The sequence below is a fragment of the Vombatus ursinus genome, unplaced genomic scaffold, assembly GCF_900497805.2.
Source record: "Vombatus ursinus unplaced genomic scaffold, bare-nosed wombat genome assembly UNPS02014768.1, whole genome shotgun sequence".
Taxonomy (NCBI): Eukaryota; Metazoa; Chordata; class Mammalia; order Diprotodontia; family Vombatidae; genus Vombatus; species Vombatus ursinus.
This window is the reverse complement of record NW_020954546.1, coordinates 6,634,517-6,659,517: the sequence shown is the minus strand read 5'-3', so window position 1 is coordinate 6,659,517 and position 25,001 is coordinate 6,634,517. Positions and strand designations below refer to the sequence as shown.

At 43.5% G+C, this 25,001-nt stretch overlaps 1 protein-coding gene and 1 non-coding gene across 2 annotated transcripts; both read left to right on the top strand.

The window, feature by feature from the left end:
* Window positions 1-22,648: 22,648 nt before the first annotated feature.
* Window positions 22,649-23,008, top strand: LOC114043000 (histone H4). Its single transcript, XM_027861811.1, has one exon. It carries the CDS (start codon window positions 22,673-22,675, stop codon window positions 22,982-22,984), a length of 312 nt encoding a protein of 103 aa, XP_027717612.1. The 5' UTR covers window positions 22,649-22,672; the 3' UTR covers window positions 22,985-23,008.
* Window positions 23,009-24,558: 1,550 nt separating this feature from the next.
* On the top strand, window positions 24,559-24,665 carry TRNAL-CAA. Its single transcript has 2 exons — window positions 24,559-24,596; window positions 24,620-24,665. It is a non-coding gene; the product is annotated as a tRNA-Leu (tRNA).
* Window positions 24,666-25,001: the final 336 nt, after the last annotated feature.

Sequence of the window (25,001 nt, the reverse complement as noted above, 5' to 3'; positions counted from 1 at the left end):
GGAAAGGAAAGGAAAGGAAAGGAAAGGAAAGGAAAGGAAAGGAAAGGGAAGGAAGGAAGGAAGGAAGGAAGGAAGAAAGAAAGAAGAAAGGAAGAAAGAAAGGAAGGAAGGAAGGAAGGGAAACAAAGAAAAAAGGAAGGAAGGAAGGGCCAAAAGACTCTCTCTACTCCAAAGGAATTTAGGAGAAACAATATGTAAATAACTTGGTATATAGAAGATATATACAGTGTGGATAGATGACAGTCTGAGAAGGGGATACATTAGCAGCTAGAGGAAGGGGAAAGGCCTTTTTTATATCTCCAGAGCTTAGCCTAGTGCCTGGCACATAGGTAATCACTTAATTATATTTACTGACTGATTGACTCTATGTTTGTTACCCTATGTCATGGGGGAGGGGGACTTGGCAGGGATTTTTTGAACAACACAAGGGAGTTTGGAGAGAGGTTTGGCAACAGCTGTCAGGACCAGGAAAGGCTTCATTAAGAAGGTGATGTTTGAAATAGATCAACAAGAAGAAAACCAGGGATGGTGAACCCATGGTGAGGTAGATTGGAGACAGAGCCTGTGTTAGGGAGAGCAAATAGGGCAGTGAAGCTTAATCACAAAGTTTAAGGAGGGAAATAAAGTATAAGAAGATTGGAAAGATAGGAAGGGACCAAGTTGTGAAGAACTTTAAAGCTCAAAAAAGAGATGTTAATATTTCATCATCAAGGCAATATAGAGACACTGGGGTTTGTTGAGTGGCAAAGGTGACAAGATCAGACATTAGCTTCAGGAACATCACTTTGGCAGGTATATGGAGGATGGACTAGTGTAGAAGGATACTTGAGTCTGAGAGCAAATCAAAGGCTATTGCAGTAAGACTGAGGAGCTAAAGATAACACCAAACAGACTGGAAGGATGGTGATGTGTTTGACAGTTTGACAGTGATGTAATAGATGCCTCACTACCTTTCACACTGAGCCAATCTGAAGCTGAGGGTGCATGGTGAGTACAATGGGGCACTGGTCAACAAGCCCAATGTGTACAAACATATACAGAATTCTCAGCTGATGTATTTACCATATGGATTTCGGATCATGCATAGACATTCCGCAACTGGTTCCAGTCTCATAATTACATGGTGAATAAGAATTGTCTTGGATTAGCTGAGGGTGTCTAGCCAGAACAGGAGTGCATTTCAAAAGGTATTAGTAAACTTAATCCTTTTTTTTTTCTGGGTTTGACCCCTTTCATTTTGATAAGAGACAATGCTTTGAGGAGAGAAGCTTTGGGACCTTGTCATCTGCAGTTGACATGTGATCCATGAATACAGGCCTCAGTACTTTGCTTTATTCTTTCATTTTAGGTAGAAATTGTAGGCTATGACCCTGTACGTTTTGAAAGATCAGAAGAGTGAGCCACCACCTAAGGTTCCAGAGTGGAGTTAACATTTGAGCCAACCTGGATTTGAGGCCTGAGTGATAAGAACCAACTTTTGAGACCCAGCCCACTGGAAGTAGAGACAAAGGCTCATCTAGCAATGATGCCTCCTTTGGACAACTACATTTGGATGTGAACTTGGTAAAAAATATGCTAGTCCAAAACTGAATTAAGTTGCAGCCCATTCTCCTCAGGGACTGAGGTAGTGCAGGTAAGGGTGTGACCTCCAGGTTTGGGGAAGTGGAATGTTTGTACTTCTCTTGCTAAATCATCAAAGTAAATACACTTTTGTCAAAATTAATTGATGTTAATTGGTTAAATGGAACTAAGGCTAATAGCAAACAGAGAAGGGAACCCAGAATGGGGGCTTGACCCAGTAGAATTAAAGGAATATAACCTCAATCCCTTAAGGACACCTCTAAAATGCTGAGTTTAAGATTGAATCAGCTCTGCTTGAGGAGTGAGACCAAAGAAAAAACGTAGGTTTCAGGGCTAGGGACAGGAATGTGATAGAGTCTGCTCATACTGGCTTGTGAGCCAATTCTTAAATTTTTAGTCTGAGCATTTAAACTTCAGAAATCAGTAAATTATTCATATCAAGTCTTGATTTATGGTTTTGTTAACTGTCTAAACCTAAGTCGTGGAAAAAGTAGTAATAATATAGATTAAACTTATAAATGTGTCAAGTATCTTTCTCCCTTTTTTTCTTTCTTCCCTCCTTTCTTCCTATCTTTCTTTCTTTTGGAGAATTTCTTGTTTAAAATTTACCTGCACATCTCTGGCTATGGAGAGAAGATAATTAATTTTTGGGGGGACATATGGATGTAAGGATCTGAGAATCATCTGCATAGAGATGATCATTGAATCCATGGTAGTCAATAAGATCACAAAGAAAAAGGTTGTAAAGAAGAAAGAGATGAGGGCCCAGGACAGAGTTTTGAAGAACACCCAGAGTCAGTGGGCATGACATGAGTGATGGATCAATGAAGAAGGCTGCACAAGAGAGGTCAGACTGTTTAAAAGGACAGGGGTAGGAAACCTGCAGCCTCAAGGCACCACGTGGCCCGCTAGGTCCTCAAATGTAGCCCTTTGGCTGAATCCAAACTTCACAGAACAACCCTTAGGAGGAAAATCAAGAGAAAGCAGTGTCCAAAAAAACAGAGTGAAGAGAGTACCCAAAATGAGAGAGTGGTCACCATCGTCATTCTCAGCAGAGAGGTGAAGAAAGATGAAGACTCAGAAAAGTCCAGTTGATTTGACCATTGGGACGTTGCTGATAACTTTAGAGAGTTTTAGTTAAATGACTAGGTCAGAAGCCAGAATTCAGAGTTAAGAAGAGAATGAGAGGAGATAAAGTTGACTCAATGACTGAAGACATCTTTTTAAAGGAATTTGCATGAGAAAGGGTGGAGAGGTGTAGTACTTAGTAAAATTAAGTTTCAGTAAGAATTTTGTTTGTTTTTTGTCTTTTAGCATATGGGAAACTTGGAACTGTTTTGTTGGTACCAGGGAAGGGATCAGTTTAAAGGTAGAGATTCAAAATTAGTGGGGAAAGAAGGATTATAGAGGGACCAATCTGATGGAAGTACACATTAGGGAGAATTGAAGGGATTGCTTTGCTACAATGAGGGTTCTGTTCAAATTAGATTGTGTAACTTTGTAGTGGATCCAGTTAATACAGATACAGGACTTTTTCTAATTCTGGAGGAGTAGGTGAATAGGAACAAAGGAGACATGATGGGAGTACTGTGAGTCAGAGACTGTCATCAAGATGATGATGGCGCAAGAAATCTGAGAGTAAATGAGAGTGAAGAGTGAGGAGCAGGTAGTCAGAACAGGGGAGATGACCAGGCAAAAGAGTGAAGAATGGAAAGACTTTAGGTCACGGTGGGGATGAATGACAGGTTTGGGAGGAAATAGGCATAGGGAGTGATGGGATTCAGGAAATTGTGATAGGATAAAAGAACTTCCAAGTTCTATATCAGTGAAGTGGAGCACTTGTGACTGATGCAGTGTTCCTGCCCCTCAGAGGGGGTTATTGTAGGCCTGGTTCTTACTGGTATCTCTGCTTTGGTCCTGCTCTACACCCTTCTCTGGTTCCTCTTCCTCCTCCTTTCTCTGTGATTCTGTTCAGCCTTCCACTCTTTTCTGTACACTGCATTCCTGGCAGAGCCCCTCAATTAACAGTTCTAATTGCTTCTATTATGTGTGATGTAATTGTAAGAAAGTTAGTAGTAGAGCAAGAAAACCCATGTTCGAGGCTTGGTCATAACACAAGTGACATCAATTCTTGGAACATTTATTTCATAATATGTAGAAGGTGGGTAACAATGATGGGGTTGGGGTCTAGGTCCCAGAAAGGAAAAGCCCTGGACTTTCTCACTTGGCCAAATCTCTGGCATTCTTCTGAGGTTATAATCCCATCAACTGGCCTTTTATTGTGGCTTCACCCAATCTCCCAATTCTGTTACCCTTAACCTAGCCTAGCCCTCCTTATGGCTCCCGGCCATTTCCCACACTTAATCCTAGCTAGTCCGGTGTCCAGGTCCCAGGAGTTTTGTTCACCCCAGTTTACTGGCCACTCTCATCCAGATCTCTTTACGCCCCTCGTCCCATCACCCCAAACTACTTGGCCACTCCTAGATCCCTCCCATAGGCTTTCTGTGTATAAGGTCCATCTTGTCTCCTTTAAGATGCTTAGATTCTTATAATCTAGCCAATAGCTTACTAATGTTCAGACTCCTTAAGACTCTGCCCAATATGATGGATGTTCTAATAAACCTTGTCTTTGGCTGAAAGAAGGCTTGGGTCAAATTCTTTCAGGCAGAACCCGCATGTTGTGATTTTGGGGTCCCAGCACCCCTAAACCAAATCACCAATGCTTGTGGTTTCACATAAAATACCTGTCAATCATGAATGTCTCCTTTTATTTATTGGCTGTCATAACAACAATGACATATAAGTGCTATGTAATTGTTTCTATTTCTAGTCCAAAATAGTGACAGTGTTTCCTGGCACGTTATATATGGGAGTGAGATAACCCCATCAAATGTAAACTTATACATGTAAATGAAACCATCCAAATCACTGTTGAGTGGGTATCTAATGCCCACTCTTAAAATCTGAATGATGAGTTAGCTGCTGCATTGTATGATTTAAATCGGTTTTAAATTAACTCCTATTTATTTCATCCCACCAAATGTAAATGTCCATCGACTCTTTTAAAAAAGGAAAACTCTTAAAAAAAATTTTGTGAATTCTTGTTTACCTAACCTACCATTTATTCATTCTTCTATTTCCCACAGTCCAGGGAGAATTTTCAAAAGAGAAGAGGGAATGGGTGGAGACCATGCCCTATCATACATAAATGAATTAACTTTTTTGTCAATTCATTCTAAGGGTATTGACCATACTAAAGACTCTATGGCTTTCTCAGTTTATCATCATACATAGTTATGCCAGTATGTGGTCTCACCACTGCTATGTTATCTTCTAGACCACCTACCCAGTAGCAGCTTTTGTCCTTCTCCGTGGCTTGTAGTTGTTGTTTGTCCTTCCTTTTTAAAGAGGACTAATGACACCATGGGGTGATATCTTGACTTGCTTGTGAATTGGATTTAAGTGAGGCAGAATTGCACAAAGTCATCAGCCTCATTCTCTTCCAGAGTTATCAAAGTCCAGTGGCAAGACAAAAGACAAGATGACTGGTGATGGTCCAGGATACAGTGAATGCCTGGCATCTTTGATGCCTGACCAAGCTCTAAGCATTCCTCAGTGCCTGCTTCGGTCACCTTCATGACCATTGGAAGAATTTGTTCTCATCCACCATTTGGCCAGGGAAAGTTTTCACATGCTTGGGGTAGCTATCCCCCTAACTCACTGACAGATTTGGGGCATGTTGATCAACCTCAACCTGTCAGTTATCTTCAATGGCTTGTAAACCTATCTAGGGAAGCAGGATTGCCAATGGCTGCTTGCCCACTCCAGGAAAGTTAAAGCCTTAAATCCAGGAAATTCAAAACAGGAAGGAAAAGTGAGCAAGTATTTACTAAGCACCTACTACATGCAAGGCACTGTGATGATTGCTTTACAAATACTCAGCTCTATGAGGTAGATGTTATTATTATTCTCAATTTACAGTTGAGGAAACTGAGTCAGGAAAAGTGATTTGTCAAGGGTCACGTAACTAGTGTCTAAGTGAAGATTTGAACTCCAGGCCCAGCATTCTATCCATTGTACCACTTAGCCACTTCTGTGAGAAGAGGTTGTGAGATAAGCGAGTAACACAAATATCAGTTGTGTAAGTGAACCTTCTCCTTCAAGTCTATCTTCCATGTGAGTAGGAAGGAGAGTATGATTGTGCTGTTAAGCAATATGGAGCTTCCAAAGGTGCATCTGACTGTCATAATAAAAAAAAAAAATACAGCCTAATAAAACAATCAGTCTCCTGGTTCCGCTCACTTCACTTCGCACAAGTTCATGCAAGTCTTTTTAGATTCCTCTGAAACTATCCCCTTCATCATTTTTTTATAGAATACTTATATTGGCTCTGCCTACAAATGAGCAATTAATACTTTTCTGGTTGCTTCAGTCTATATTTGTGTAGTGTTTTGTAATTGTTCATATAGTGCCATAGGTATATAATTTGGAGGTCAATATTGCCACCTGGCGGCCATGGCAGCAAAGAGAATGTTTGCCAGATCATAAATTGATAAACATGAATGTTCTTCCTGACCTCCCTCTTCAGCCTCATAGAAACTGTATCTGGGTGGTGTCATGAAAACCCAGTGAGAAAAGTATATCCAAGAGGAGTAGATGGTCAGTACTGTAAAATGCTCAAATTATATTCCTTACATCTGAAAATTAAAGGTGAGATTAATAAAAAATGAAGGCAAAAGGCCATTGAACTGACAAATAAAACTAGGAACTGTTCATGTTTTTTTTTTTAACTTAGCTTATCTTATTTTTTTAAAAGTGAGAGGAAAACCAAATTTCATATAAAAATGAAAAAATCATCACAATTGAGGAGGAAATAAAATAAATGATCAGAAACCATTTTGCCTAATTTTATGCAAATAAAACTGAAAAACTAAAGGGAATGGATTAATACTTACAAAATATAAAATGTCCAGATAAGCAGAGGAATAAATAGACTATTTAAAAAGTCCAATATCAGAAAATAAATTTAAAAAGTCACAAATGGACTTCCAGAAAAAATTCCAGGACCATACAGGTTCACAAATGAATTCTACCAAACAAAAATATTTTCCCATTCTAGATAAATTGATTGCAATAATAAGAAAAGGAGGTACTCTTCCAATCTCTTTCTATGACACAAATATAGGAATCTATAATACCAGGAATCTAAACCAAGAATAGACAAACCAGAGAAAGAAAACTATAGACCAAGAATCCTAATGAATGTTGACATAAATATTTTAAATAAAAGTTAGCAAGTAAACTAAGACAACATATTAGAAAGATTATACACTAGGGCCAGGTTGGGTTTATACTAGGAATACAAGATTGGTTCATGAAAGATAGTCAAAAGCAAATCTCCTAGGCCACTGTGGTCCATACTAGCCAGGTCCTTTAGACCACTACAATGTTTCTGTTGAAGATGATGTACTGATTGCATTGAGGCCTAAAACATTACAAGGCCTTCTCAACAAACTCCACAATTACTCAAAAGGATAAGTGATCTCTTTACTTGCCTGTGAATTGGATTTAAATGAGGCAGAGTTGCACAAAGTCATCAGCCTCATTCTCTCTTCCACTGTCATCAAAGTCCAGCAGCAGGACAAAAATCAGGATGACTGGGAATAGCCTGGCATGCAGTGAATGACCTTGGCATCTTTGATGCCTGACCAAGCTCCAAGTGCTCCACAGTGCCTGTTTCAGCTGCCTTCATGGTTGCTGGAAGAAATTGTTCTCATCCACCCATTCAGCCAAGTAAAGTCTTTACATGCTTGAGGTAGACATCCCCCTAACTCACTAATGGGTTAGCCTATCTCCTGGTGCAGTTTTACCAGGATGTGGTTGCTGGGTATGCTATTGTTTCTTAGAGCCACAGGTGAGAGTTGGGTGACAGGTGGATACCAAAAGTGGATGAGCAGCCCTGACCCCATCTTAATATACTTTATCATTCTGCCCTCAGCTACTGCCACCATTCAGGCCATGTGGTTGCCTCTTCTCCAGGGCCATTCATTTTTCCTTTCTTTAGCTTCCATCTCTGGGGCAGACAGGTTTTGACATAGTCTCTCCATGTCCATTCCAGTAAGTCAGAGTATAAGAACTCTTGCCATCCCACCATTGCCACAGGCCACTGCCATCTTTCAGGCTGAGAGGCTATTCTATTGCCTCTAAATAGCTGCTGTCTCTGAGACTCAAGGTAAGTGTGATTCTAGGACTGCACATGCTACACCTGCAGGAATTAAACTCTGGGGTCTCTGGTCTTAATCTTTAATCTTTGTTCAGTTCTGTCCAGGTATCATTGACCCTGTGACAGATGCAGCCATCTGCTTGCATAGGCCTGAGTCCTGGGATAAAGCTCAGATCCACCAAAGCTTGACCCAAGCAAATCTGATAGCACTCAATTGATACTCAAGGAGACACAATCATGGTCCCAAAAGCCTTCATGTCCTTAAATCTTGTTAAAGTTGCCCAGGCTTTCGGTTACAGATTTATAGAAGAAAGAAAAAGGCAAAAACATGCCAAAGAATTCTGGGAATAGTATAAGCCAAAAACGTTGACTAAGACCAAATCTTTATAGGAATGTAATCTAAGTTTATAGGATTTAGGAAACTACAATTAGAGTTCATAATAAGATTCCACTCAAGCACAACGGAGTGTTTTACCAACAGTAAATAGCTGTCAAAGACTGTTGCCTTAGCAACCTTCTGTTCAATAAGTAATCCTGATGCTCCTAAAAGCCAAAAGCTAGTAGAGAGCAGTCAGACAAAGAAAAATTACATGCTATTTTCAGAGTTGCCTTCATTCTCCCATGATCTGAGAATCAGTTTGCATTTTTTTGGTTTGAATTTGACATACACAGATATTGTAGGTTTAGAAATGGAAGAGACCTTAGCATTTACCTAGTGACAGGTGAGTAGATGAAGCACCTGAAGTCAAGAGGATATGAGTTCAAATCTGGCCTCAGATAATTACTATCTATAGGCCCCTGGGCTAGTCACTTAACCTCTTTCAGCCTCAGTTTTCTTATTTGTAAAACCAGTAGACTAACAGCATCTACCTCCTAGGGTTGTTGCCAAGATAAAATGAGATAATGTTTATAAAGCACTTTTTGCAAAAGTACCATATAAATCCTGGCTATTATCATCTGGTGCAACTCCTTCATTTTACAGATGAGAAAACTAAGGCCCAGAAAGGTCATGTGACTTTTCCCAAGTTATATAAAAGCCCAGGTCCTCTGACTTCAAATCTAGTTGTTGTTGTTTTTCTACTCTATTACCTTAAATACATTAAAATACAACATCACATATATTTTTAAAAAAAGATTTTTTTTCTTGTGCCATTTCAACTCTCAAGCTTATTTTTAAATTCCCCTCACAGCCTAATGTTGAATTATTGAATTATTCAATTGGGAAGATGTTCAGATGTGCCCAGTAGGAAGCCTCTTAGATAAATTCACATTTTTTTCTTATCTTGGAACATACTACTATTTTCTAGGAAAAGGATTCATGTGCCTTCTTCTTCCCTATTTCCAGCAAGATATATGTAAAAGGAACAAAGAATCACAGTCGGTCAACTATGGCTTCCTAGGGATAAGGAACGTCTAGACCACTATCAAGAAACAGAAAAGTTGTTTAAATCAATTATCCAGTCATAGACAAATTTGAAAAAAAAATTCTGGATTCCAGTATCAATAAGTAAATTTGAGGCTTTGAAGGTGATCAGTCTAAAATATTTCCTTGTAGCTCCCCCCCATGGCTCCCAATACACAGGCATGACCAAAAGCCCTAAACAGAGGCTGTTCTATTTCATAATTCCCCAGAAGAAAATTCTTCCTGAAATTTTTCACAATGGGAGAAAAATACATATATTTTCTGACCTAAAAATACCTGTATATCATAAAATCAAAGTTTGAGGGATAGTAGGGACCTTAGAGATACCTAAACCCTTCATTTTAAATGTGAGGAAAGGAGGCCAAGAAATATTAAGTGACTTACCCAAGGTCACAGAGCTCATTACTTGGTGGTAGAGCTATGTCAACTCTGAAAACAAATGACCAAAGAGTCACAGAGGTTATGCAACCATTGTTAACTCTGAAAATACCAAAGAGCTTACACAGGTTATCACAAGCACAGTTAACTCTGAAAAATAAAGCCAAAATAAAACCAAAGAACTAACAGTGGTCATGAGCAAAAAGCTTTCTTTATTCCATTGGAGGAGGTAAACAAGGCACATATGCTAGGGCTCCCTCTGATACTGTCACTTCAGTGCGGGCAAATCTCCACATATATATACTAGTGGCTACACAATGAGTTGTATCCCTGACAATGAGAGGTAACAGCAACGATGAGACAAGTCTGGTTCATAGCAGGACTTCATGACTGGAACATGGGTCTTGTAGGTGCTTGTCCAAGCTCAGGGACCACCTGTTGCTGGTGTGAAACAATTCTGGGATTTTACTGACGCTGACTTCATCCACAGTGAGTGCAAAGGATAGGTGTTATGGCAAGCTCAGGGCACAGCTTGCTCGCTGGGCTTTAGCTCTGGAAAACAGGGTGTCTCCTAATAGGAGTAAAAAGAGAAGGATGGTCTTGACATGGGGATCCTGACAGCTAGCGAGGGAAATTCTTATCCTAGACAAGTCCCTCAAACTTTTTTCATATCCATTTTCTCAGATCACCTCCAAGTGTTGCTTGCCCAATTATCATACAGAGTTGTTGTGTCCTACTAAATGATTTTCTACCATCACCATCATCATTTCTCATCCCTACCTTATCTTCTTGCTGTTAATTCCCCCCAGAGCAGAGGCAATGGCAGGTGATTTCCACAGCATAGTAAGTTGTTTGTTATTTCTCTAATTATCCAAAGCTTCAGAAGCCAAAAGATCTTTCTCCTTTAGAGAAAAGTATAATGTTACTGTACTATATACTATGTACTATAGTATGGTGCAGGATCCCAGTGTTACTGCTACTTGTTAGCTGTGTGACCTTAACAAATCTCTTCTCCTCTCTGGGACAGTTTCATCATCTATAAAATGAACCAGTTAGACTTGATAAGTTATAAGATTGCTTCCAGCTCTGACATTCTAGGATTTCATGAGAGACAGGAAAACACTCTAGCAAAAGAAATAAAGGGTCATATTCTGCAGCAGGGAACAGCTGCAGTATTACCCAGAGGGGTTACCATGGCAACCTGAGGCCCTGGAGGCCCATATTTGTTTGCTCAGTCAGAACCCCTTTAAAGTGCCAGCAGGAGTTGGAAGCAGGAGGACTTCATAAAGATCTTCAGCTAATGCTTACTGTAGAAACAACGAAGTTCCACTTGCAAGTAATAAAAATAGCTCACATGCCTATAGTCCTTAGGGAAAAATAAAACTTTCCTCAATGTGGGTATTGTTATCTCTATTTTATAGGATGAGAAAATTGAGACTCCAGTTCAGTGGTCCATCCAATTAGGAATATATCCATCAAAGATTCCAAACCAAGTTTCCTGACCCTAAGCCCTGCCCTAAGTCATCTGTGTCTAAGCTCTGTGGTTTCCACTATACCATTTGGTCTCTGACTAGAGAGTATCTTGGGCAAGTCAGTTAAGCTCAGTGGTCCTCATTTTCTTCACCTGTACAATGAAGGGGATGGTTATATGAGGTGACTTCTAAGGGGCCTTCCAGTTCCAAATCTCTAGGCCTGTTATAAGGACATTTACCTTGATCTCATAAACCAAGCTATACATCACCTTATTTAACCTTCACAGCAACACTATGAAGCGTGCAAGACATACATTATTATTCCTATTTTTCTATTGAGGAAACTGAAGTAATAAAAGTAATAAGAGGATCCTTTGCTATTGGTCTTCAAATGCCAGAGAGAAGAAAACAGGCAGCAAGTGGTTCTTCTAATAAGGTCCCCAATCATACACTCTCTTTCCTTTCTTTCTTAGGCTTTTTCTTGAAGCAAAGCTTTTCTTTCAGTTAAGAGATGGGTTAAGTTCTATTTGCCATAGTTGGCAAGGTTAGATATTGCTTTCATCTATGAAGGGAGGCCTGGTTAGCCCCTTTGATCCATGGGCACCATGGGCACCATGGTTAGCACCAGAGGAGCTAACCTAACAAGGTAATTTCAGGTAATGGGATTATAGTATCATAGAACTGGAAACCGTCTTAGGGGTCATCTAGCCCTGTAGGTCCCCTCATTTTACAGGTAAAGAAACTGAGACCCATCAATCCTTGAACTCTACATCCTTTGACCAGCACCCTCTTCTCATTGTTACTCTCTTCTCTTCGGGTTTTCAGGATACATCTCTCTCCTGTTCCTCCTTCTACTTATCTGACTACTCTTCAGTTTCCTTTGCTGGATTTTCATCCAGGAAACAATGGTTTACCTAGTCTTTGGTGTTCCACAGGGCTTTTTCTTCTTTTTTTTTCTGTATTATTTCTTCTTTTTCTGTATTATTTCACTTGGTGATCTCATCTGTTTCCATTCCATGGATTCAATTACTATCTCTCCATAAACATACCTTGTTTTACTGCACTTCACTTTATTGTGCTTCTCAGATATTGGTATCATGTTGTTTTGTTTTGCTTTTAACAAATTGAAGGTTTGTGGCAACCCTACTTCAAGTACATCTATTGATTCCATTTTTCCAGCAGCATGTGCCCACATCATGTCTCTGTGTCACATTTTGGTAATTCTTGAAATACTTCAAACTTTTTCATTATTCTTTTATCTGTTATGGTGATCTGTGATCAGTAATCTTTGATGTTACTGTTGTACTTATTCTGAGATACCACCAACTTCCCCAAATAAGATGCAAACTTCATTGGTAAATGTTGTGTGTGTTCTGACTACTTCACCAACCAGTGTTCCTGTCTCTCTCCCTCTTTCCTGGGCACCCCTAATTCCCTGAGACAACAATATTGAAATTAGGTCAATTAACAACCCTCCAATGACCTCTAAGTGTTCAAGTGAAAGGCAGATTCAATCCATCTTCAAATTTCATTGTTGTCTTATTTTAAGAAATTGTCACAGCCACTCTAACCTTCAGTAATCATTACTCTGATCAGTTAGCAGCCACCAACATGGAGGCAGGACCCTCCACCAGCAAAAAGATTACAACTTGATGAAGGCCCAGATAATGGTTAATATTTTTTTTAACAATAAAGTATTTTTTGATTAAGGTATGTGTATTGTTTTTAGATATAATACCACCACACACTTAATAGATTACAGCATAGTGTGAACATAAGTTTTATATGCCCTGGGATCCCCCAAAATTAGTGTGACTCATTTTATTACAATATGTTCTTTATTGCCATGGCCTGGAACTGAATCCACAATATCTCTGAGGTATGCTTGTACTGAAGATTCTGAAACCTGCTTATCCAACCCTGACCTTCAGTCTCACATCCTTCCATGTAGCGACTTTCCCCCTCTCAGTTTGGAAATGTATCGGGTCTGCATAAAAAATTAAATAGGAGTTTTGGGGGAATTTTTGGAGGCTGCAGACAACCCTAGAAAGCCAGCAGACAACACAGAACTTATGACCAAAAACAACAATTTTACAATAAGCACTATAAACACTCCATAAAAGAAAAAGAAATTCAGACTTCTTCTCTGGTATAAAGGGAGAGCCAAAAAATTTTACTCGGATTTTCCAGCTCATAGAAGGGCGCCTTGTCCCTAATCCCCATGATGTGGAATGGAGAACTGCATTAGACATCTTGAATCAGATATCCTGCCCTGGTGCAGGCCCTCCTCCCCTGGACTGTTATGATAGCCTGCTGATTTGGTCTGCCTGCCCCTACAATTCATAGTCCATTCAGCCCCCAAAGTGATTTTCCTAAAGCTCAGGTTCGATTTTGTCACTCCCCTACTCAATCAACTTTTGTGATTAGACCACTAGGATTCACGATAAAATTCTTTCTGCTATCCAAAGCCCTTCATAACCTAGTCCAGCCCCTACCTTTCCAGTCTCTGCCCTCTCCCACATACCCTTTAATCCAATGACACTGACTTCCTTGCTGTTCAATAAACAAGACACTCCATCTCTTCTGACTGTCCCCCATACCTGGAACGCTCTCCCTTCTTCACTCCACAGAGGCTTCCTTCAAGCTCTAGCTAAAATTCCACCTTCTACAGGAAGCCTTTCCCAATCCCTCTCCATTCTAAAGCCTTCTCTGTAGTGATTGTTTCCTATTTTCCTATATAGTTGTTTGCATGTAGTCTTCCCCCATTAGACTGTGAAGGGCAGGAACTGTCTTCTTGCCTTTCTTTTCATTCCCAGTGCTTAGCAGTTCCTGGCCCATAGCAGTTGCTAATTGACTAAATGACAACTGAATGACTGACTGACTGACTTGCTCAAGGTTGTACTACAGTTGATGAGAATGGAGAAAGTACAGGTTTTTGAATGTGCAATGGGAATTTGAGGATTGCATGTTCCCTTTGCCAAAACAAATTCTTAATTAATTCTAACGAGTTACAAACACACACACACACAAAAAAAAAAAAACAAAAGAAACGATTCATATTAGATGTCCCGACCCGCGGGACATCAACGGAGGTCTGGACCTATAAAAGAAGGAGGGGAGCAGGGGACACAGGAAATGGAGACAAGGCAGGCTTTCTGATCAAGTCTCATTTATTGAAGGCAAGCTCAGGGTAGTTATACACACAGTAAGAGGAAGTGGGGGAGTTCCACCAACGGTATAGGGGCGGGTATTCCAGGAAGAGGTACAGCTTTGACCTCAATTTGTTCCTTTCACAAGGGTGCCTTGGCAGCTGCAACACTAGTAATTTTCCAGAGGTCATACTGGGCCTGTGGTCCCTTACATGTCCCCCTTTTCTTTCCTTAAGAGGGAAGGTTTAGCAGAGGGGTTTGTGCCTGTCTTAGGTTGTCCCGAGGAGTGGGAGACTGTTGCCGTCATGGGGGCAATATGCAAGGCAACGCCCCTGGCTTAGGTCAGACTCCCCTCAGGGGGATCTTACCCGTCATTGGCTAACCAAACCAGCGCTCAGACTAATCCTTGGGACCGGCCAATGTCGGTATAAAGATCAGGGTCGCCAGTATCCAGCTGACAATAATGGACCTGAATAGGTTTGGACAAGGCCTTGTCCAGCTGTTGTTTGACATAGGAGGTGATCTTCTGGAACACCCAAGGACCGAAGGTTAGAGCTAATAAAAACACAAATGTAGGCCCTACAAGAGGTAAAATATAAGGAAGAAAGCCATGAAGATTACTTAAAAAAGGATTTTCAAACAGTTCTCTCCGACGCTTGACCAGATCATCCTGTAATTTCTTTATCTTGTCCCGGACTACACCAGACTTATTAGCATAGAAGCAACATTTCTCCTGTAAGGCCAAGCATATACCCCCTTGTTCGGCTGTCAAGAGATCCAATCCCCTTCTGTTCTGCAAGACCACCTGGGCTAGAGAGTCGATCTGGTCCTGGAGATCACTAATAGTTCCTGATAAGGTTTGGATATCATCAATGAGCTGTGCAGAGAGTTTATTATAGGAGTGTATGGCGACTCCCAAGCCCCCAGACCCTGTCGCAAGGGCTCCCGTAATGCCCAAGCCAACAATCAAGGGAATAGCAAATATGGCCCTTTTATGTCTTCTAGCCATAAAGTCGAGGCTGGGAACCGGAACAGGCTCGTTCCCTGGAACAATATCCATCTCAGGTAGAACGGAGGCAGTGGAGCAATAACCAGTCCAATTTACGGGCAACGCTGGGAACGCCATATTCCCTCCGCAGAGAAAAACATGGCCTAGAGGGGGACACAGGAAACTGCTAGTATGAAGGACAGAGGAACAATTCACATGAGGGAGAAAACCCACATCAATGGAGACAGAGGCATTGGGAGTGGTACCCTCAAAGCAGGGGGCTACAAAGAGTGACTGATTCAAAGGGATCGGTTGAATCCTAAAAGGGGGGCCTAGGGAACAATTTACCAGAAGGGAAGGATTTTCGGCAGGAGCAAGGTTACCAAGGGGGGGTAACGCCATAGGAATGGGAGTACCGAGGGGCAAGCAAAGCCAGCAGTCCGCAGCCAACACAGGATTGGTCTTATTTAGCATAAGGTGAGTGGATTCCAAAATGACAGACGTCTGATCATCGAGACTCAATCTGTGAGGCCGGGGACGCGCAAGAGGATGATAATGGAGGGAGGGGAATTGGGCCCAAATGAGTTCCTCAATGTGCTGCTGGACCTCATGTTCTCTGGCTCTGTCAGAAGGGCCCCCTCCGTCTGATACATGTAGGGGTGCACGTTCGGGCCAACAGACATCGTGGCCAACATCGGCAGACGAACAAGACGCCTGGGCATATTTGTTAGTATGTCCCTGGAGAGTGGCGGAGGTTTCCCCACCAAAGGTTCCTGCATAGGCTTGCTGTAGAACTGCCGTCAAATAAACCTTATTATTAGAAGAACACTGCTGGACGCTGTTATAGCAAAGGGAATGAATGGCTTGATAGTAGCGACAGGGGGAGGGGCAGGGACCAGGGGACCCAGGCAGAGAGGGAATGACTCGGGGTTTGGCAACACACTCCCACAGTTGCTTAAATCCCCCACCGGTGGATGGTCAATAGGTGAGATAGGCGGTGTATTCATTGCAGTCGTTGGAGTAAGAGAACCGCTGTGGTGTTACCTGTGTATACCCTCCACGGCAGTCACAGGGTGGCCCAAAAAGGGAGGCGAGGAGATCGTTGCTGGCCGGGGCGTCAAAACCAGCAAGGCAGACCCTCAGGACAGCCAGGAGGCACCAGCGTAGGGGTGATCGTTTTCCAAGCATTTCCTGTAGATAAAGAAAAGAAATATTTCTCAGAGAGGTTTGTCCTCCCTGGAAGGAAGGTTAACTGGAGGCGGAGAAGCCATTTCACAGGAATCAACTTGCTTTACAAGCCTCTCAGGAAGCCAGCGAGCAGATTGTTTTTCTTTAATATATATACAGACCGAACCCCGACCCCAAATAAGAACAGGGTCGGGACCCTGCCACTGGTTAGTAAGGGGATCTTTCCACAGTACTTTGGCATAATTGTGCTGGGATTTGGGGTGCCAAAACCTATCAGCCGCTGATTTGCCAGTATCATCCAATTGAAGAAAATTTAATATGAAAAGAGCATGGCTGACCAGGTTCCGAGGGGATCCTTTGACCGGGTAGAATGCCCCTCTTAGAAGTTTGGTAATAGTGTTTTTTAAGGTTTGATGGGCCCGTTCCACAATACCTTGCCCTTGAGGATTATAAGGAATGCCCGTGATATGAGAGATACCAAGGGTGGCACAGAAGGAGCAAAAAGCTGTGCCAGCGTAACCAGGGCCATTATCAGTTTTAATAGACTCAGGCTTGTCCATAACAGTGAGGCAAGAGAGGACATGAGCAATCACATGGCAGCAGGCCTCACCGCTCTGCAATGTGGCAGAGAGAAAGCCGCTGTGAGTATCGATGGAGACATGCATATATTTTAAATGACCAAAATCAGAAACATGAGTCACATCTATTTGCCATAGGGAGTTAGGAATTAAGCCACGGGGGTTCACTCCTAAATGGGGGGTGGGGAGAAGGGTCACACATGAGGGACATTGCTTAACAATCTGTCGAGCTTGTTCACGAGTGATTTTGAACAAAAGTCTAAGAGTGGTAGAATTAAGATGATGAAGGGAGTGGGCATGAGTGGCCCTATCCACAGGGGACAGATAAAAAACCGAAATAGGCATATGGGTGGCGTGGTCAGCGAGGTCATTACCCTCCGACAAGGGACCAGGGAGACCTGAATGTGCCCGCAGATGGCCAAGAAAAAAAGGGGCAGCCCTAGCACGGATGGCGGACTGTACTGAGAGAAATAGCTGAATTGCAGAGGAGTTAGGTTTTAAATGGGAGGCTGTTTCTAATAAGGGGACAGAGTGGGCCACATATGCACTATCTGTATAAATGTTCAAAGGAGTGGAAGGAAAAGTTCGGAGGACTACAGAAACAGCAAACAATTCCGCTAAGTGGGCAGAGCGATAGGGTGTGGACAGAGGGGTAGCCACGCCATTGCATGAATATGCAGCGGTCCCAGATGAGGAGCCATCAGTAAAAACTGTAAGGGCCCCTACTAAAGGCTCTGTAGAAGTTAATTTAGGGAAAACAAAGGGGTGTGTGCGAATAAAGTGTAACATTTTATGAGCAGGATAATGATTATCTATATTTCCGGGAAATGAGGAAAGCGCTATAGGCCAAAGGTCAGAGGTACGAAAAAGACAATCAACCACCGCCTTTGCATAAGGTAGAATGATAGAGTGAGGCTCCTGACCAAAGATCTTGACACTGGTATCTCAGGCTTGAATAATGAGTTCTGCTACTAAATTATAATAAGGAACAACAACTTTGGACGAGGAGGAAGGAAGATGAACCCAGAGAAGGGGAGAGGCCACCTGCCAAAAGACTCCCGTGGGTGTGTGTGAAGTGGCACAGACAATAAAAAGGAATGGAAGGGAATAATCCAGGGCTGACACAAATTGGCCTTGAATGGCTTGTGTGATTAAGTCTAAAGCCTTTTTTCCTTCAGGAGTTAACTGTCTAGGTGATCAGGGGTCTGGGTCCCCCCTTAAAATATCAAACAGAGGTTTCAAATCACCTGTAGTAAGATGGAGATAGGGGCGGATCCAATTAACATCCCCTAACAACTTTTGGAAATCATTAAGAGTTCTTAAATGACTAGTTCTCAATTTCAGGTTAGAAGGCCTAACTAGGGAACCACGGAGCTCAAAACCGAGGTATGTATAAGGGTCCGTGACTTGGATTTTCTCGGGGGAGACCTGCAGACCCCATTCAGCAAGGTTTTGCGAGAGAAAATCAAAGCAATGAGAGAGGGATTGTGACTCGGGGCTAGCGATTAATATATCGTCCATATAGTGGAGGATATAAAGGGAGGGCCAACGATCACGAGCGGGCTGAATAGCCGCAGCCACAAACTTTTGGCAGAGTGTAGGGCTATTAGCCATTCCTTGGGGGAGCACTTTCCACTGAAAGCGTTTCACTGGGCTCTGAAAATTCACAGAAGGCAAACTAAAAGCAAAACGAGCACGGTCAGCAGGGTGCAAAGGAATAGAGAAAAAGGCATCCTTAAGGTCAACAATGATTTTAAAAAATGAGCTGGGGATTGCCACAGGGGAGGGCAGACCAGGTTGAAGGGAGCCTTTGATGATCATGGTTCGGTTAACAGCGCGAAGGTCCTGTAAGAGCCTCCATTTTCCCGATTTCTTTTTGATAACGAAAATAGGGGTATTCCAAGGGGAATCGCTATATTCAATCCGGCCAGCGAGGAATTGCTCCCGCACTAGCTCCTCGGCAGCCTCAAGCTTCTCCCTTGGAAGTGGCCACTGATCAACCCACACGGGCACGTCATCCTTCCATAGGATACGGTCTGCGTGGGGTGCAGGAATATCAGCGGCCATCAGAATAAATTTCCCAGACCTAATCTTTCAGGGCGAGGAGAGGCCTCAATGGGAGAACGAATGCCCTGTGAGTTTTTTCCAAGACCTTGGCCAGGTAGGAAACCCTGCCTCAGCATCTGGGAGGTAACAAGATCACTCGGACTGCACATAACCAATCCCATCTGTGAGAGAATATCCCGGCCCCAGAGGTTAAAGGGAAGGCCAGGAATAACATAAGGTTTCACAAGACCAGTGTTATTCTCAGCATCCGACCAGGTCAAAAATTTGGCACTCTGCTCAGGATCTACTGCCTGGCCTATGCCTTTAAGGTTAGTAAGGGCAGAAACTAAAGGCCAGGAAGCAGGCCAGGACTCCTTCCTAAGAACAGTGGCATCAGCGCCAGTATCCACAATCCCTTCAAACTGTTTGCCCTCAATCTTTAGGAGAAGCAGGGGCTTTTGGGGGAGAACAAGCTGAACCCAAAAGGCATCGGAGGAGCCGAAACCACGCGGGCCACGAAGGGAAGGCCTCTGGGAAGAACCCACGGAATTATCAAGAGGAAGCAAAAGAAGCTGCACCAGGCGTGTGCCCGCCGGAATGGTTTTTGGAACAGCAGAGGCGGTAGAAACTATCACCTTGATCTCACCAGTATAGTCATTATCAATTACTCCTGGATGTACAAAAAGGTCAGAGATCGTAGAGGAGGCTCTCCCAAGGAGAAGGGCAAAGAGCCCCAGAGGGCAGGGACCGAATACCCCAGTACCAAGGACCTGAGGTCCCTGGTCTGCACTTAATACTGTGGTGGAGGAGGAACGGAGGTCCAGTCCGGCGCTGCCAGGGGTTGCTCGGGAGAGATCAGAGATTAAGACACGGCCAGCCGAGCGGCCCCGGGGCCAGCCTGTGAGGGGATGAGAGGGGCCTGGGGCTGGCCCCGGAGGAAGTTTCCCTGCGGCGACAGGGGGAGGCCCTCAGCGGAAGTTTTTAGAGCGGCACTGAGAGGCCCAGTGACGACCCTTCTTACATCGGGGACAGAGGCCAGGGTGACCAACACGGCCTTGCTTGGCGTTTGGGCAATTTCTAGCAAAATGACCAGGAGTGCCGCAATTAAAACATTTAGGAGAGGCGTTGGGGGGGGCAGCAGCAACAGCCCCGGCAAAGGCATCCTGTAACGCGGCACCTATAGCGGCGCCAATTTGGCGACTGGAGCCAATATCCTGACAGAGACGGATATAATCAGAAAGAGACCCCTGACGTTTTTGCGGGCGAATGGCGGCCTGACAGGCAGAATTGGCATTTTCAAAAGCAAGCTGCTTGACAAAATCACTGTCGCCCTCAGATGGCCCCAACAGTCTTTCCGCGGCCTCAGTTAGACGACTAACAAAATCAGCGTAAGGCTCCTCAGGCTTCTGGCGGATGGAGGCGATAGAGGTCGTGGCAGGTCCTTTAGGAGGTAACAGCCGCCATGCCTTTTGTGCAGCAGCCTGAATTTGAGCAAAAATTCCGGAAGCAAACTTAGATTGGGCCTCATTAGTATCAAAAGGAGGAAGGCCAACAAGCATTTCATAAGTCCATTCCGCACTTTCCCCTCCGGCCTCACGATTACGGCGGGCCGCTTCCTTACAAAATTCTTTAAATTCAGATTTCCAAAGCACAAAATTTCCTCCACTCAGGGTGGCGCGGGCAAGGTGAAGCCAATCATGAGAAGTGAGCCATAAATGATCAAGGGCATCAAGGATGGAGAGGGTGAATGGGGCAACAGGGCCATACTGAGAGACTGCCTCTTTTAGTGTTTTTAGCGTCTTATACCCGAGGCGTCTATATTGCCGGGGGGCAGCCTCCTCTCCCTCCTCGTCAGTGTCACTTGACGCAGTTTTATCCTCAATAACGGGAAAAGGAAAAGGGGGGGAGGAGGAGAAAAGACTCCTTTTCTTAGGGAGTAAAGACCCTGCATCTTTAGGGGAAGGGAGGGGGGCCAAAACAGGGGATTCGGATTTGGGTTTGGAGGTTACTGTAGGGGCAGTGAGAGCAACAGCCGGGCCAGGGATGCAATCAGCGAGTTCCAAATCAAGGAGCCATAGTTCCTTAAGTAGCTGTGCTTTCTCTTTCTTAAACATCAACGTCTGTCGGAGGGACTGAATCTCAGAGGGGAGCGAGGTCAAGGGAGTATCAACAGGCGGAAAAGGGGGAAGAGTATGATAAGGAGGGGGAGCAGAAGGGGGCAGAGAAGCAGGAAGATGAGGGGTTGGGAGTGCAGAAGCAGGAGCAGCGGGCGCGGAAACAGAGTGCTGTATAGTAGCAAAACATGCAGGAGCGGCACTGAAATTATAAGGGTCATTATAAGAAGCAGCCTCCTGCTCAAGGTCAGCTGCATCAGTAGGATCTAAGGTATCATTTGACCTCTTGACCAAAGCCTCTTGTAAAACAGGATAAATGCGCTCAACTCTCCTACTTTGGGAGGAGAAATCATCTAAGGGCATGTCGATGGACACAGAATCACAATCCTTCCTAGACTCATCCTCTGTTGAGGGTGGGGCTGGTAATGGACAAGGAGGCTCCGGGGGGCCTCCGTCTTTCTCACTGACAATCTTACAAACCTCAGTCTCAAAAGGACGTATTTTCAAAATATCATAAATACAATTCCAGTAATTGAACGCAGTAACAGGGACCTTCTCGAGCCCGGAAGTTCTAAAATAATCATTAAGACAATCTCCCACCCGTTTCCATCTTTTCTCATCTATTGTTCCTTCCTGGGGGAACCAAGGACAGACGTCCTTTAAGAAAACAAAAAATTGTATAAGATCCTTTTTCTTAACCTTTACTCCCCATGTCTTTAATGAGGCCTTAAGCCCTTCTACAAATTTTTCATGACTACTAGCATCCTGCCTCATTTTGAGAGCGTCCCCTTACCTCAGGTCTCTATTCCGCAGGTCAGGCAAGTCCGCGGCGACCAATTCTCATGTATCGTGACTGCAGTCGTTTTTTCCACAGAAGCACACACCAAAAACCTTTACTCCTTTTAAGGGGGTCTCGGGCCCCACGTTGGGCGCCAAATGTCCCAACCCGCGGGACATCAACGGAGGTCTGGACCTATAAAAGAAGGAGGGGAGCAGGGGACACAGGAAATGGAGACAAGGCAGGCTTTCTGATCAAGTCTCATTTATTGAAGGCAAGCTCAGGGTAGTTATACACACAGTAAGAGGAAGTGGGGGAGTTCCACCAATGGTATAGGGGCGGGGTATTCCAGGAAGAGGTACAGCTTTGACCGCAATTTGTTCCTTTCACAAGGGTGCCTTGGCAGCTGCAACACTAGTAATTTTCCAGAGGTCATACTGGGCCTGTGGTCCCTTACAATTAGAAACATCTAGAAACTTAAGAGTTGAGACTTGTCTTTACAAACCTTCTAAAGAAAAAAAGGAGAGAAAAGGAAAGGAAAAAGGAAGGGAAGGGAGGGAAATGAAAGGGAAGAAAGACAAAAGAAATGTTCAGTGTAACTCTTTCTTCCTGTTGGAGGAGGAGGAGCCAATCGGGTCTTGAGCGCGAAGACTGCCTGTTTTCAATCCGGTCGGACAACACGGTATATAAAGGCAAAATTTTTTTTCCTAAGACCCCATTCTTTCGTTTAAGAAGCTTGAGGTAGTTCTTCGTAATGTCAGGACGTGGGAAAGGAGGTAAGGGGCTTGGTAAAGGGGGTGCCAAGCGGCACAGGAAGGTGCTCCGGGATAACATCCAGGGCATCACCAAGCCCGCCATCCGTCGTCTGGCTCGGCGCGGCGGCGTCAAGCGTATCTCGGGGCTCATCTACGAGGAGACCCGCGGCGTGCTGAAGGTGTTCCTGGAGAACGTGATCCGGGACGCCGTCACCTACACCGAGCACGCCAAGAGGAAGACGGTCACTGCCATGGACGTGGTCTACGCGCTCAAGCGCCAGGGCCGGACCCTCTACGGCTTCGGCGGTTAAGTTCAGCTGCGATTTGCCAGCCTGCCAAGGAAAACCAAAGGCCCTTTTCAGGGCCAACCATGGTGTCTTTAAAAAGCTGAACACTAAGTTAACTGGTAGCCATATTTAGCGGGTGAGTTAATTGTCAATTCTCTACTCGTGTTGCCATGACAATAGAAATTTGCTGTGAAGGGCAAATTAGTTTAATTTACAATGCTATGCTGCAATATACTAACAATTGTAGTTTTCAGTTAGATTGTCGTTTTAAGGGGTTTTTCAGAGAGAGTTTATAGCTTACGTGCGCTTACTGAACTACAAGATAGTGAATTTTCTCATCACATTGAGGGAACTGTCAATTCTGCATTCTGATTTGATAGCTCTTGGGTTACCAAAAGAGGTATGCAAATAAGGAGATAGTACTCCTTTTTTGCTATTGGCTGTTAACACAAAGGCGCCAGCGGACCAGGAAAGTGCTTGCTGCACCCAATATGTGATACTTTTTCACAGCTTATGAAAGGTAGATGGAGGATAAGTAATAAACTCAGAGTCGTTTTCAGAAGGAGATGGCGAGAGATTACTAACAAGTCCCTAAGAGGCAAAGATGGGGAGGGAGGGCATTGGAGATATGGTGGACTGCTTGGGCAAAGATAAAGGAGGTGGAATATGGAATGTAGTAGAATTTTGTAGATGAGGAACAGGTAGCAGTCTCGTTAGCTGGAATAAAGAGATAAAGGAGAGTAATAGGATACAATATTGGAAGGGTGCCGTGGAGTCAGATTAGAGAGGGCCTTAAATTCCAGACCGATGATTTTCTTTTTTGTTCTAGAAGCAATAAGAAGCCAATGAAGATTTTTGGAAAGGGGAATTACATGGGTCAGATATTTTAGGCACATCAATTTGGTGGCTGTATGGGGGAGAGATTGGAGAAAATAATCAAATATGTAGAAAACATTTGCTGTATTCTCGATCTTCCTTATCACTATATCATTGTTTTCCCTTTAATTGCTAATTTGTTCCTGTAGAGCTATGGAAGCAATCATATTTTTGTAACTCTTCCCAGGTGTTAGGATCTTTTAGCCTCCAAGGAAGGCCCTGTGTTAGCATAGAGTGATTGGTTGGTTGGACCAAAATGACATCACTATGTTGGAGTCAAGTTACAGTGTGTCGAACTGTGGCTGATCAGACCAGTTCGAGCTCGGAAGGCTCTACCACAGGTCAGGCACAAATAGTCCATGTGAGCATTCGGGATGGATTCTCTGTGCACATCTCGCGTTTCTATCGAGCCTACTTCAATTCTGCTTTGCTCATAGAGCACAGCACATCCTCCGATGAAGGCACGCCGTGCTGGGCGGTCCTGTGTCAGTGTCTCCCTTGTCATACAATAAATCCCAAAGTCCTTAAGAGAAACCTTGAGAGTGTCCTTGTATCTCCTTCTGACCACCATGTGAGAGTTTGCCCTGTGTGAGTTCTCCGTGAAATAGTCTTTTAGGCAAGCATATGGTTGGCGTTCGAACGACCTGGTTAGCTCTTTGTAGTTGCACACTCTGCAGTTGAGTTTGAATACTTGGGAGTTTAGTCTAGTGAGAGACGTCAGTGTCAGGATGGCCGAGTGGTCTAAGGCGCCAGACTCAAGGTTGATCCTTACTTCGCAGAGCGTTCTGGTCTCCGTATGGAGGCGTGGGTTCAAATCCCACTTCTGACACATCCTTTTTTTTTTTTTTTTCTAAATGAAGCCCTGCTGGAATCTGGTCTCTGTGAATATGTTAAAGCCAGTCCCAGTAATCTCTCATAGAGTGGAGAACCGTACCTCAGACAAGAAATACCTTATTTTTATGTACATCTCTAGAGTTACTAGGGTTACTAATAAAACTCTTAATTCTATCAAGGTGGTTATATACAGGATATTCCCCTCCTTTCTTTAATCCTGGGGCCACATAAATAATAGCTACCATTTATATAGCTCTTTAAAGTTTGTTATCTTATTTGATCCTCATGACAACCCTGTGAGGTAGATGCTATTATTGTCCCCATTTTACAG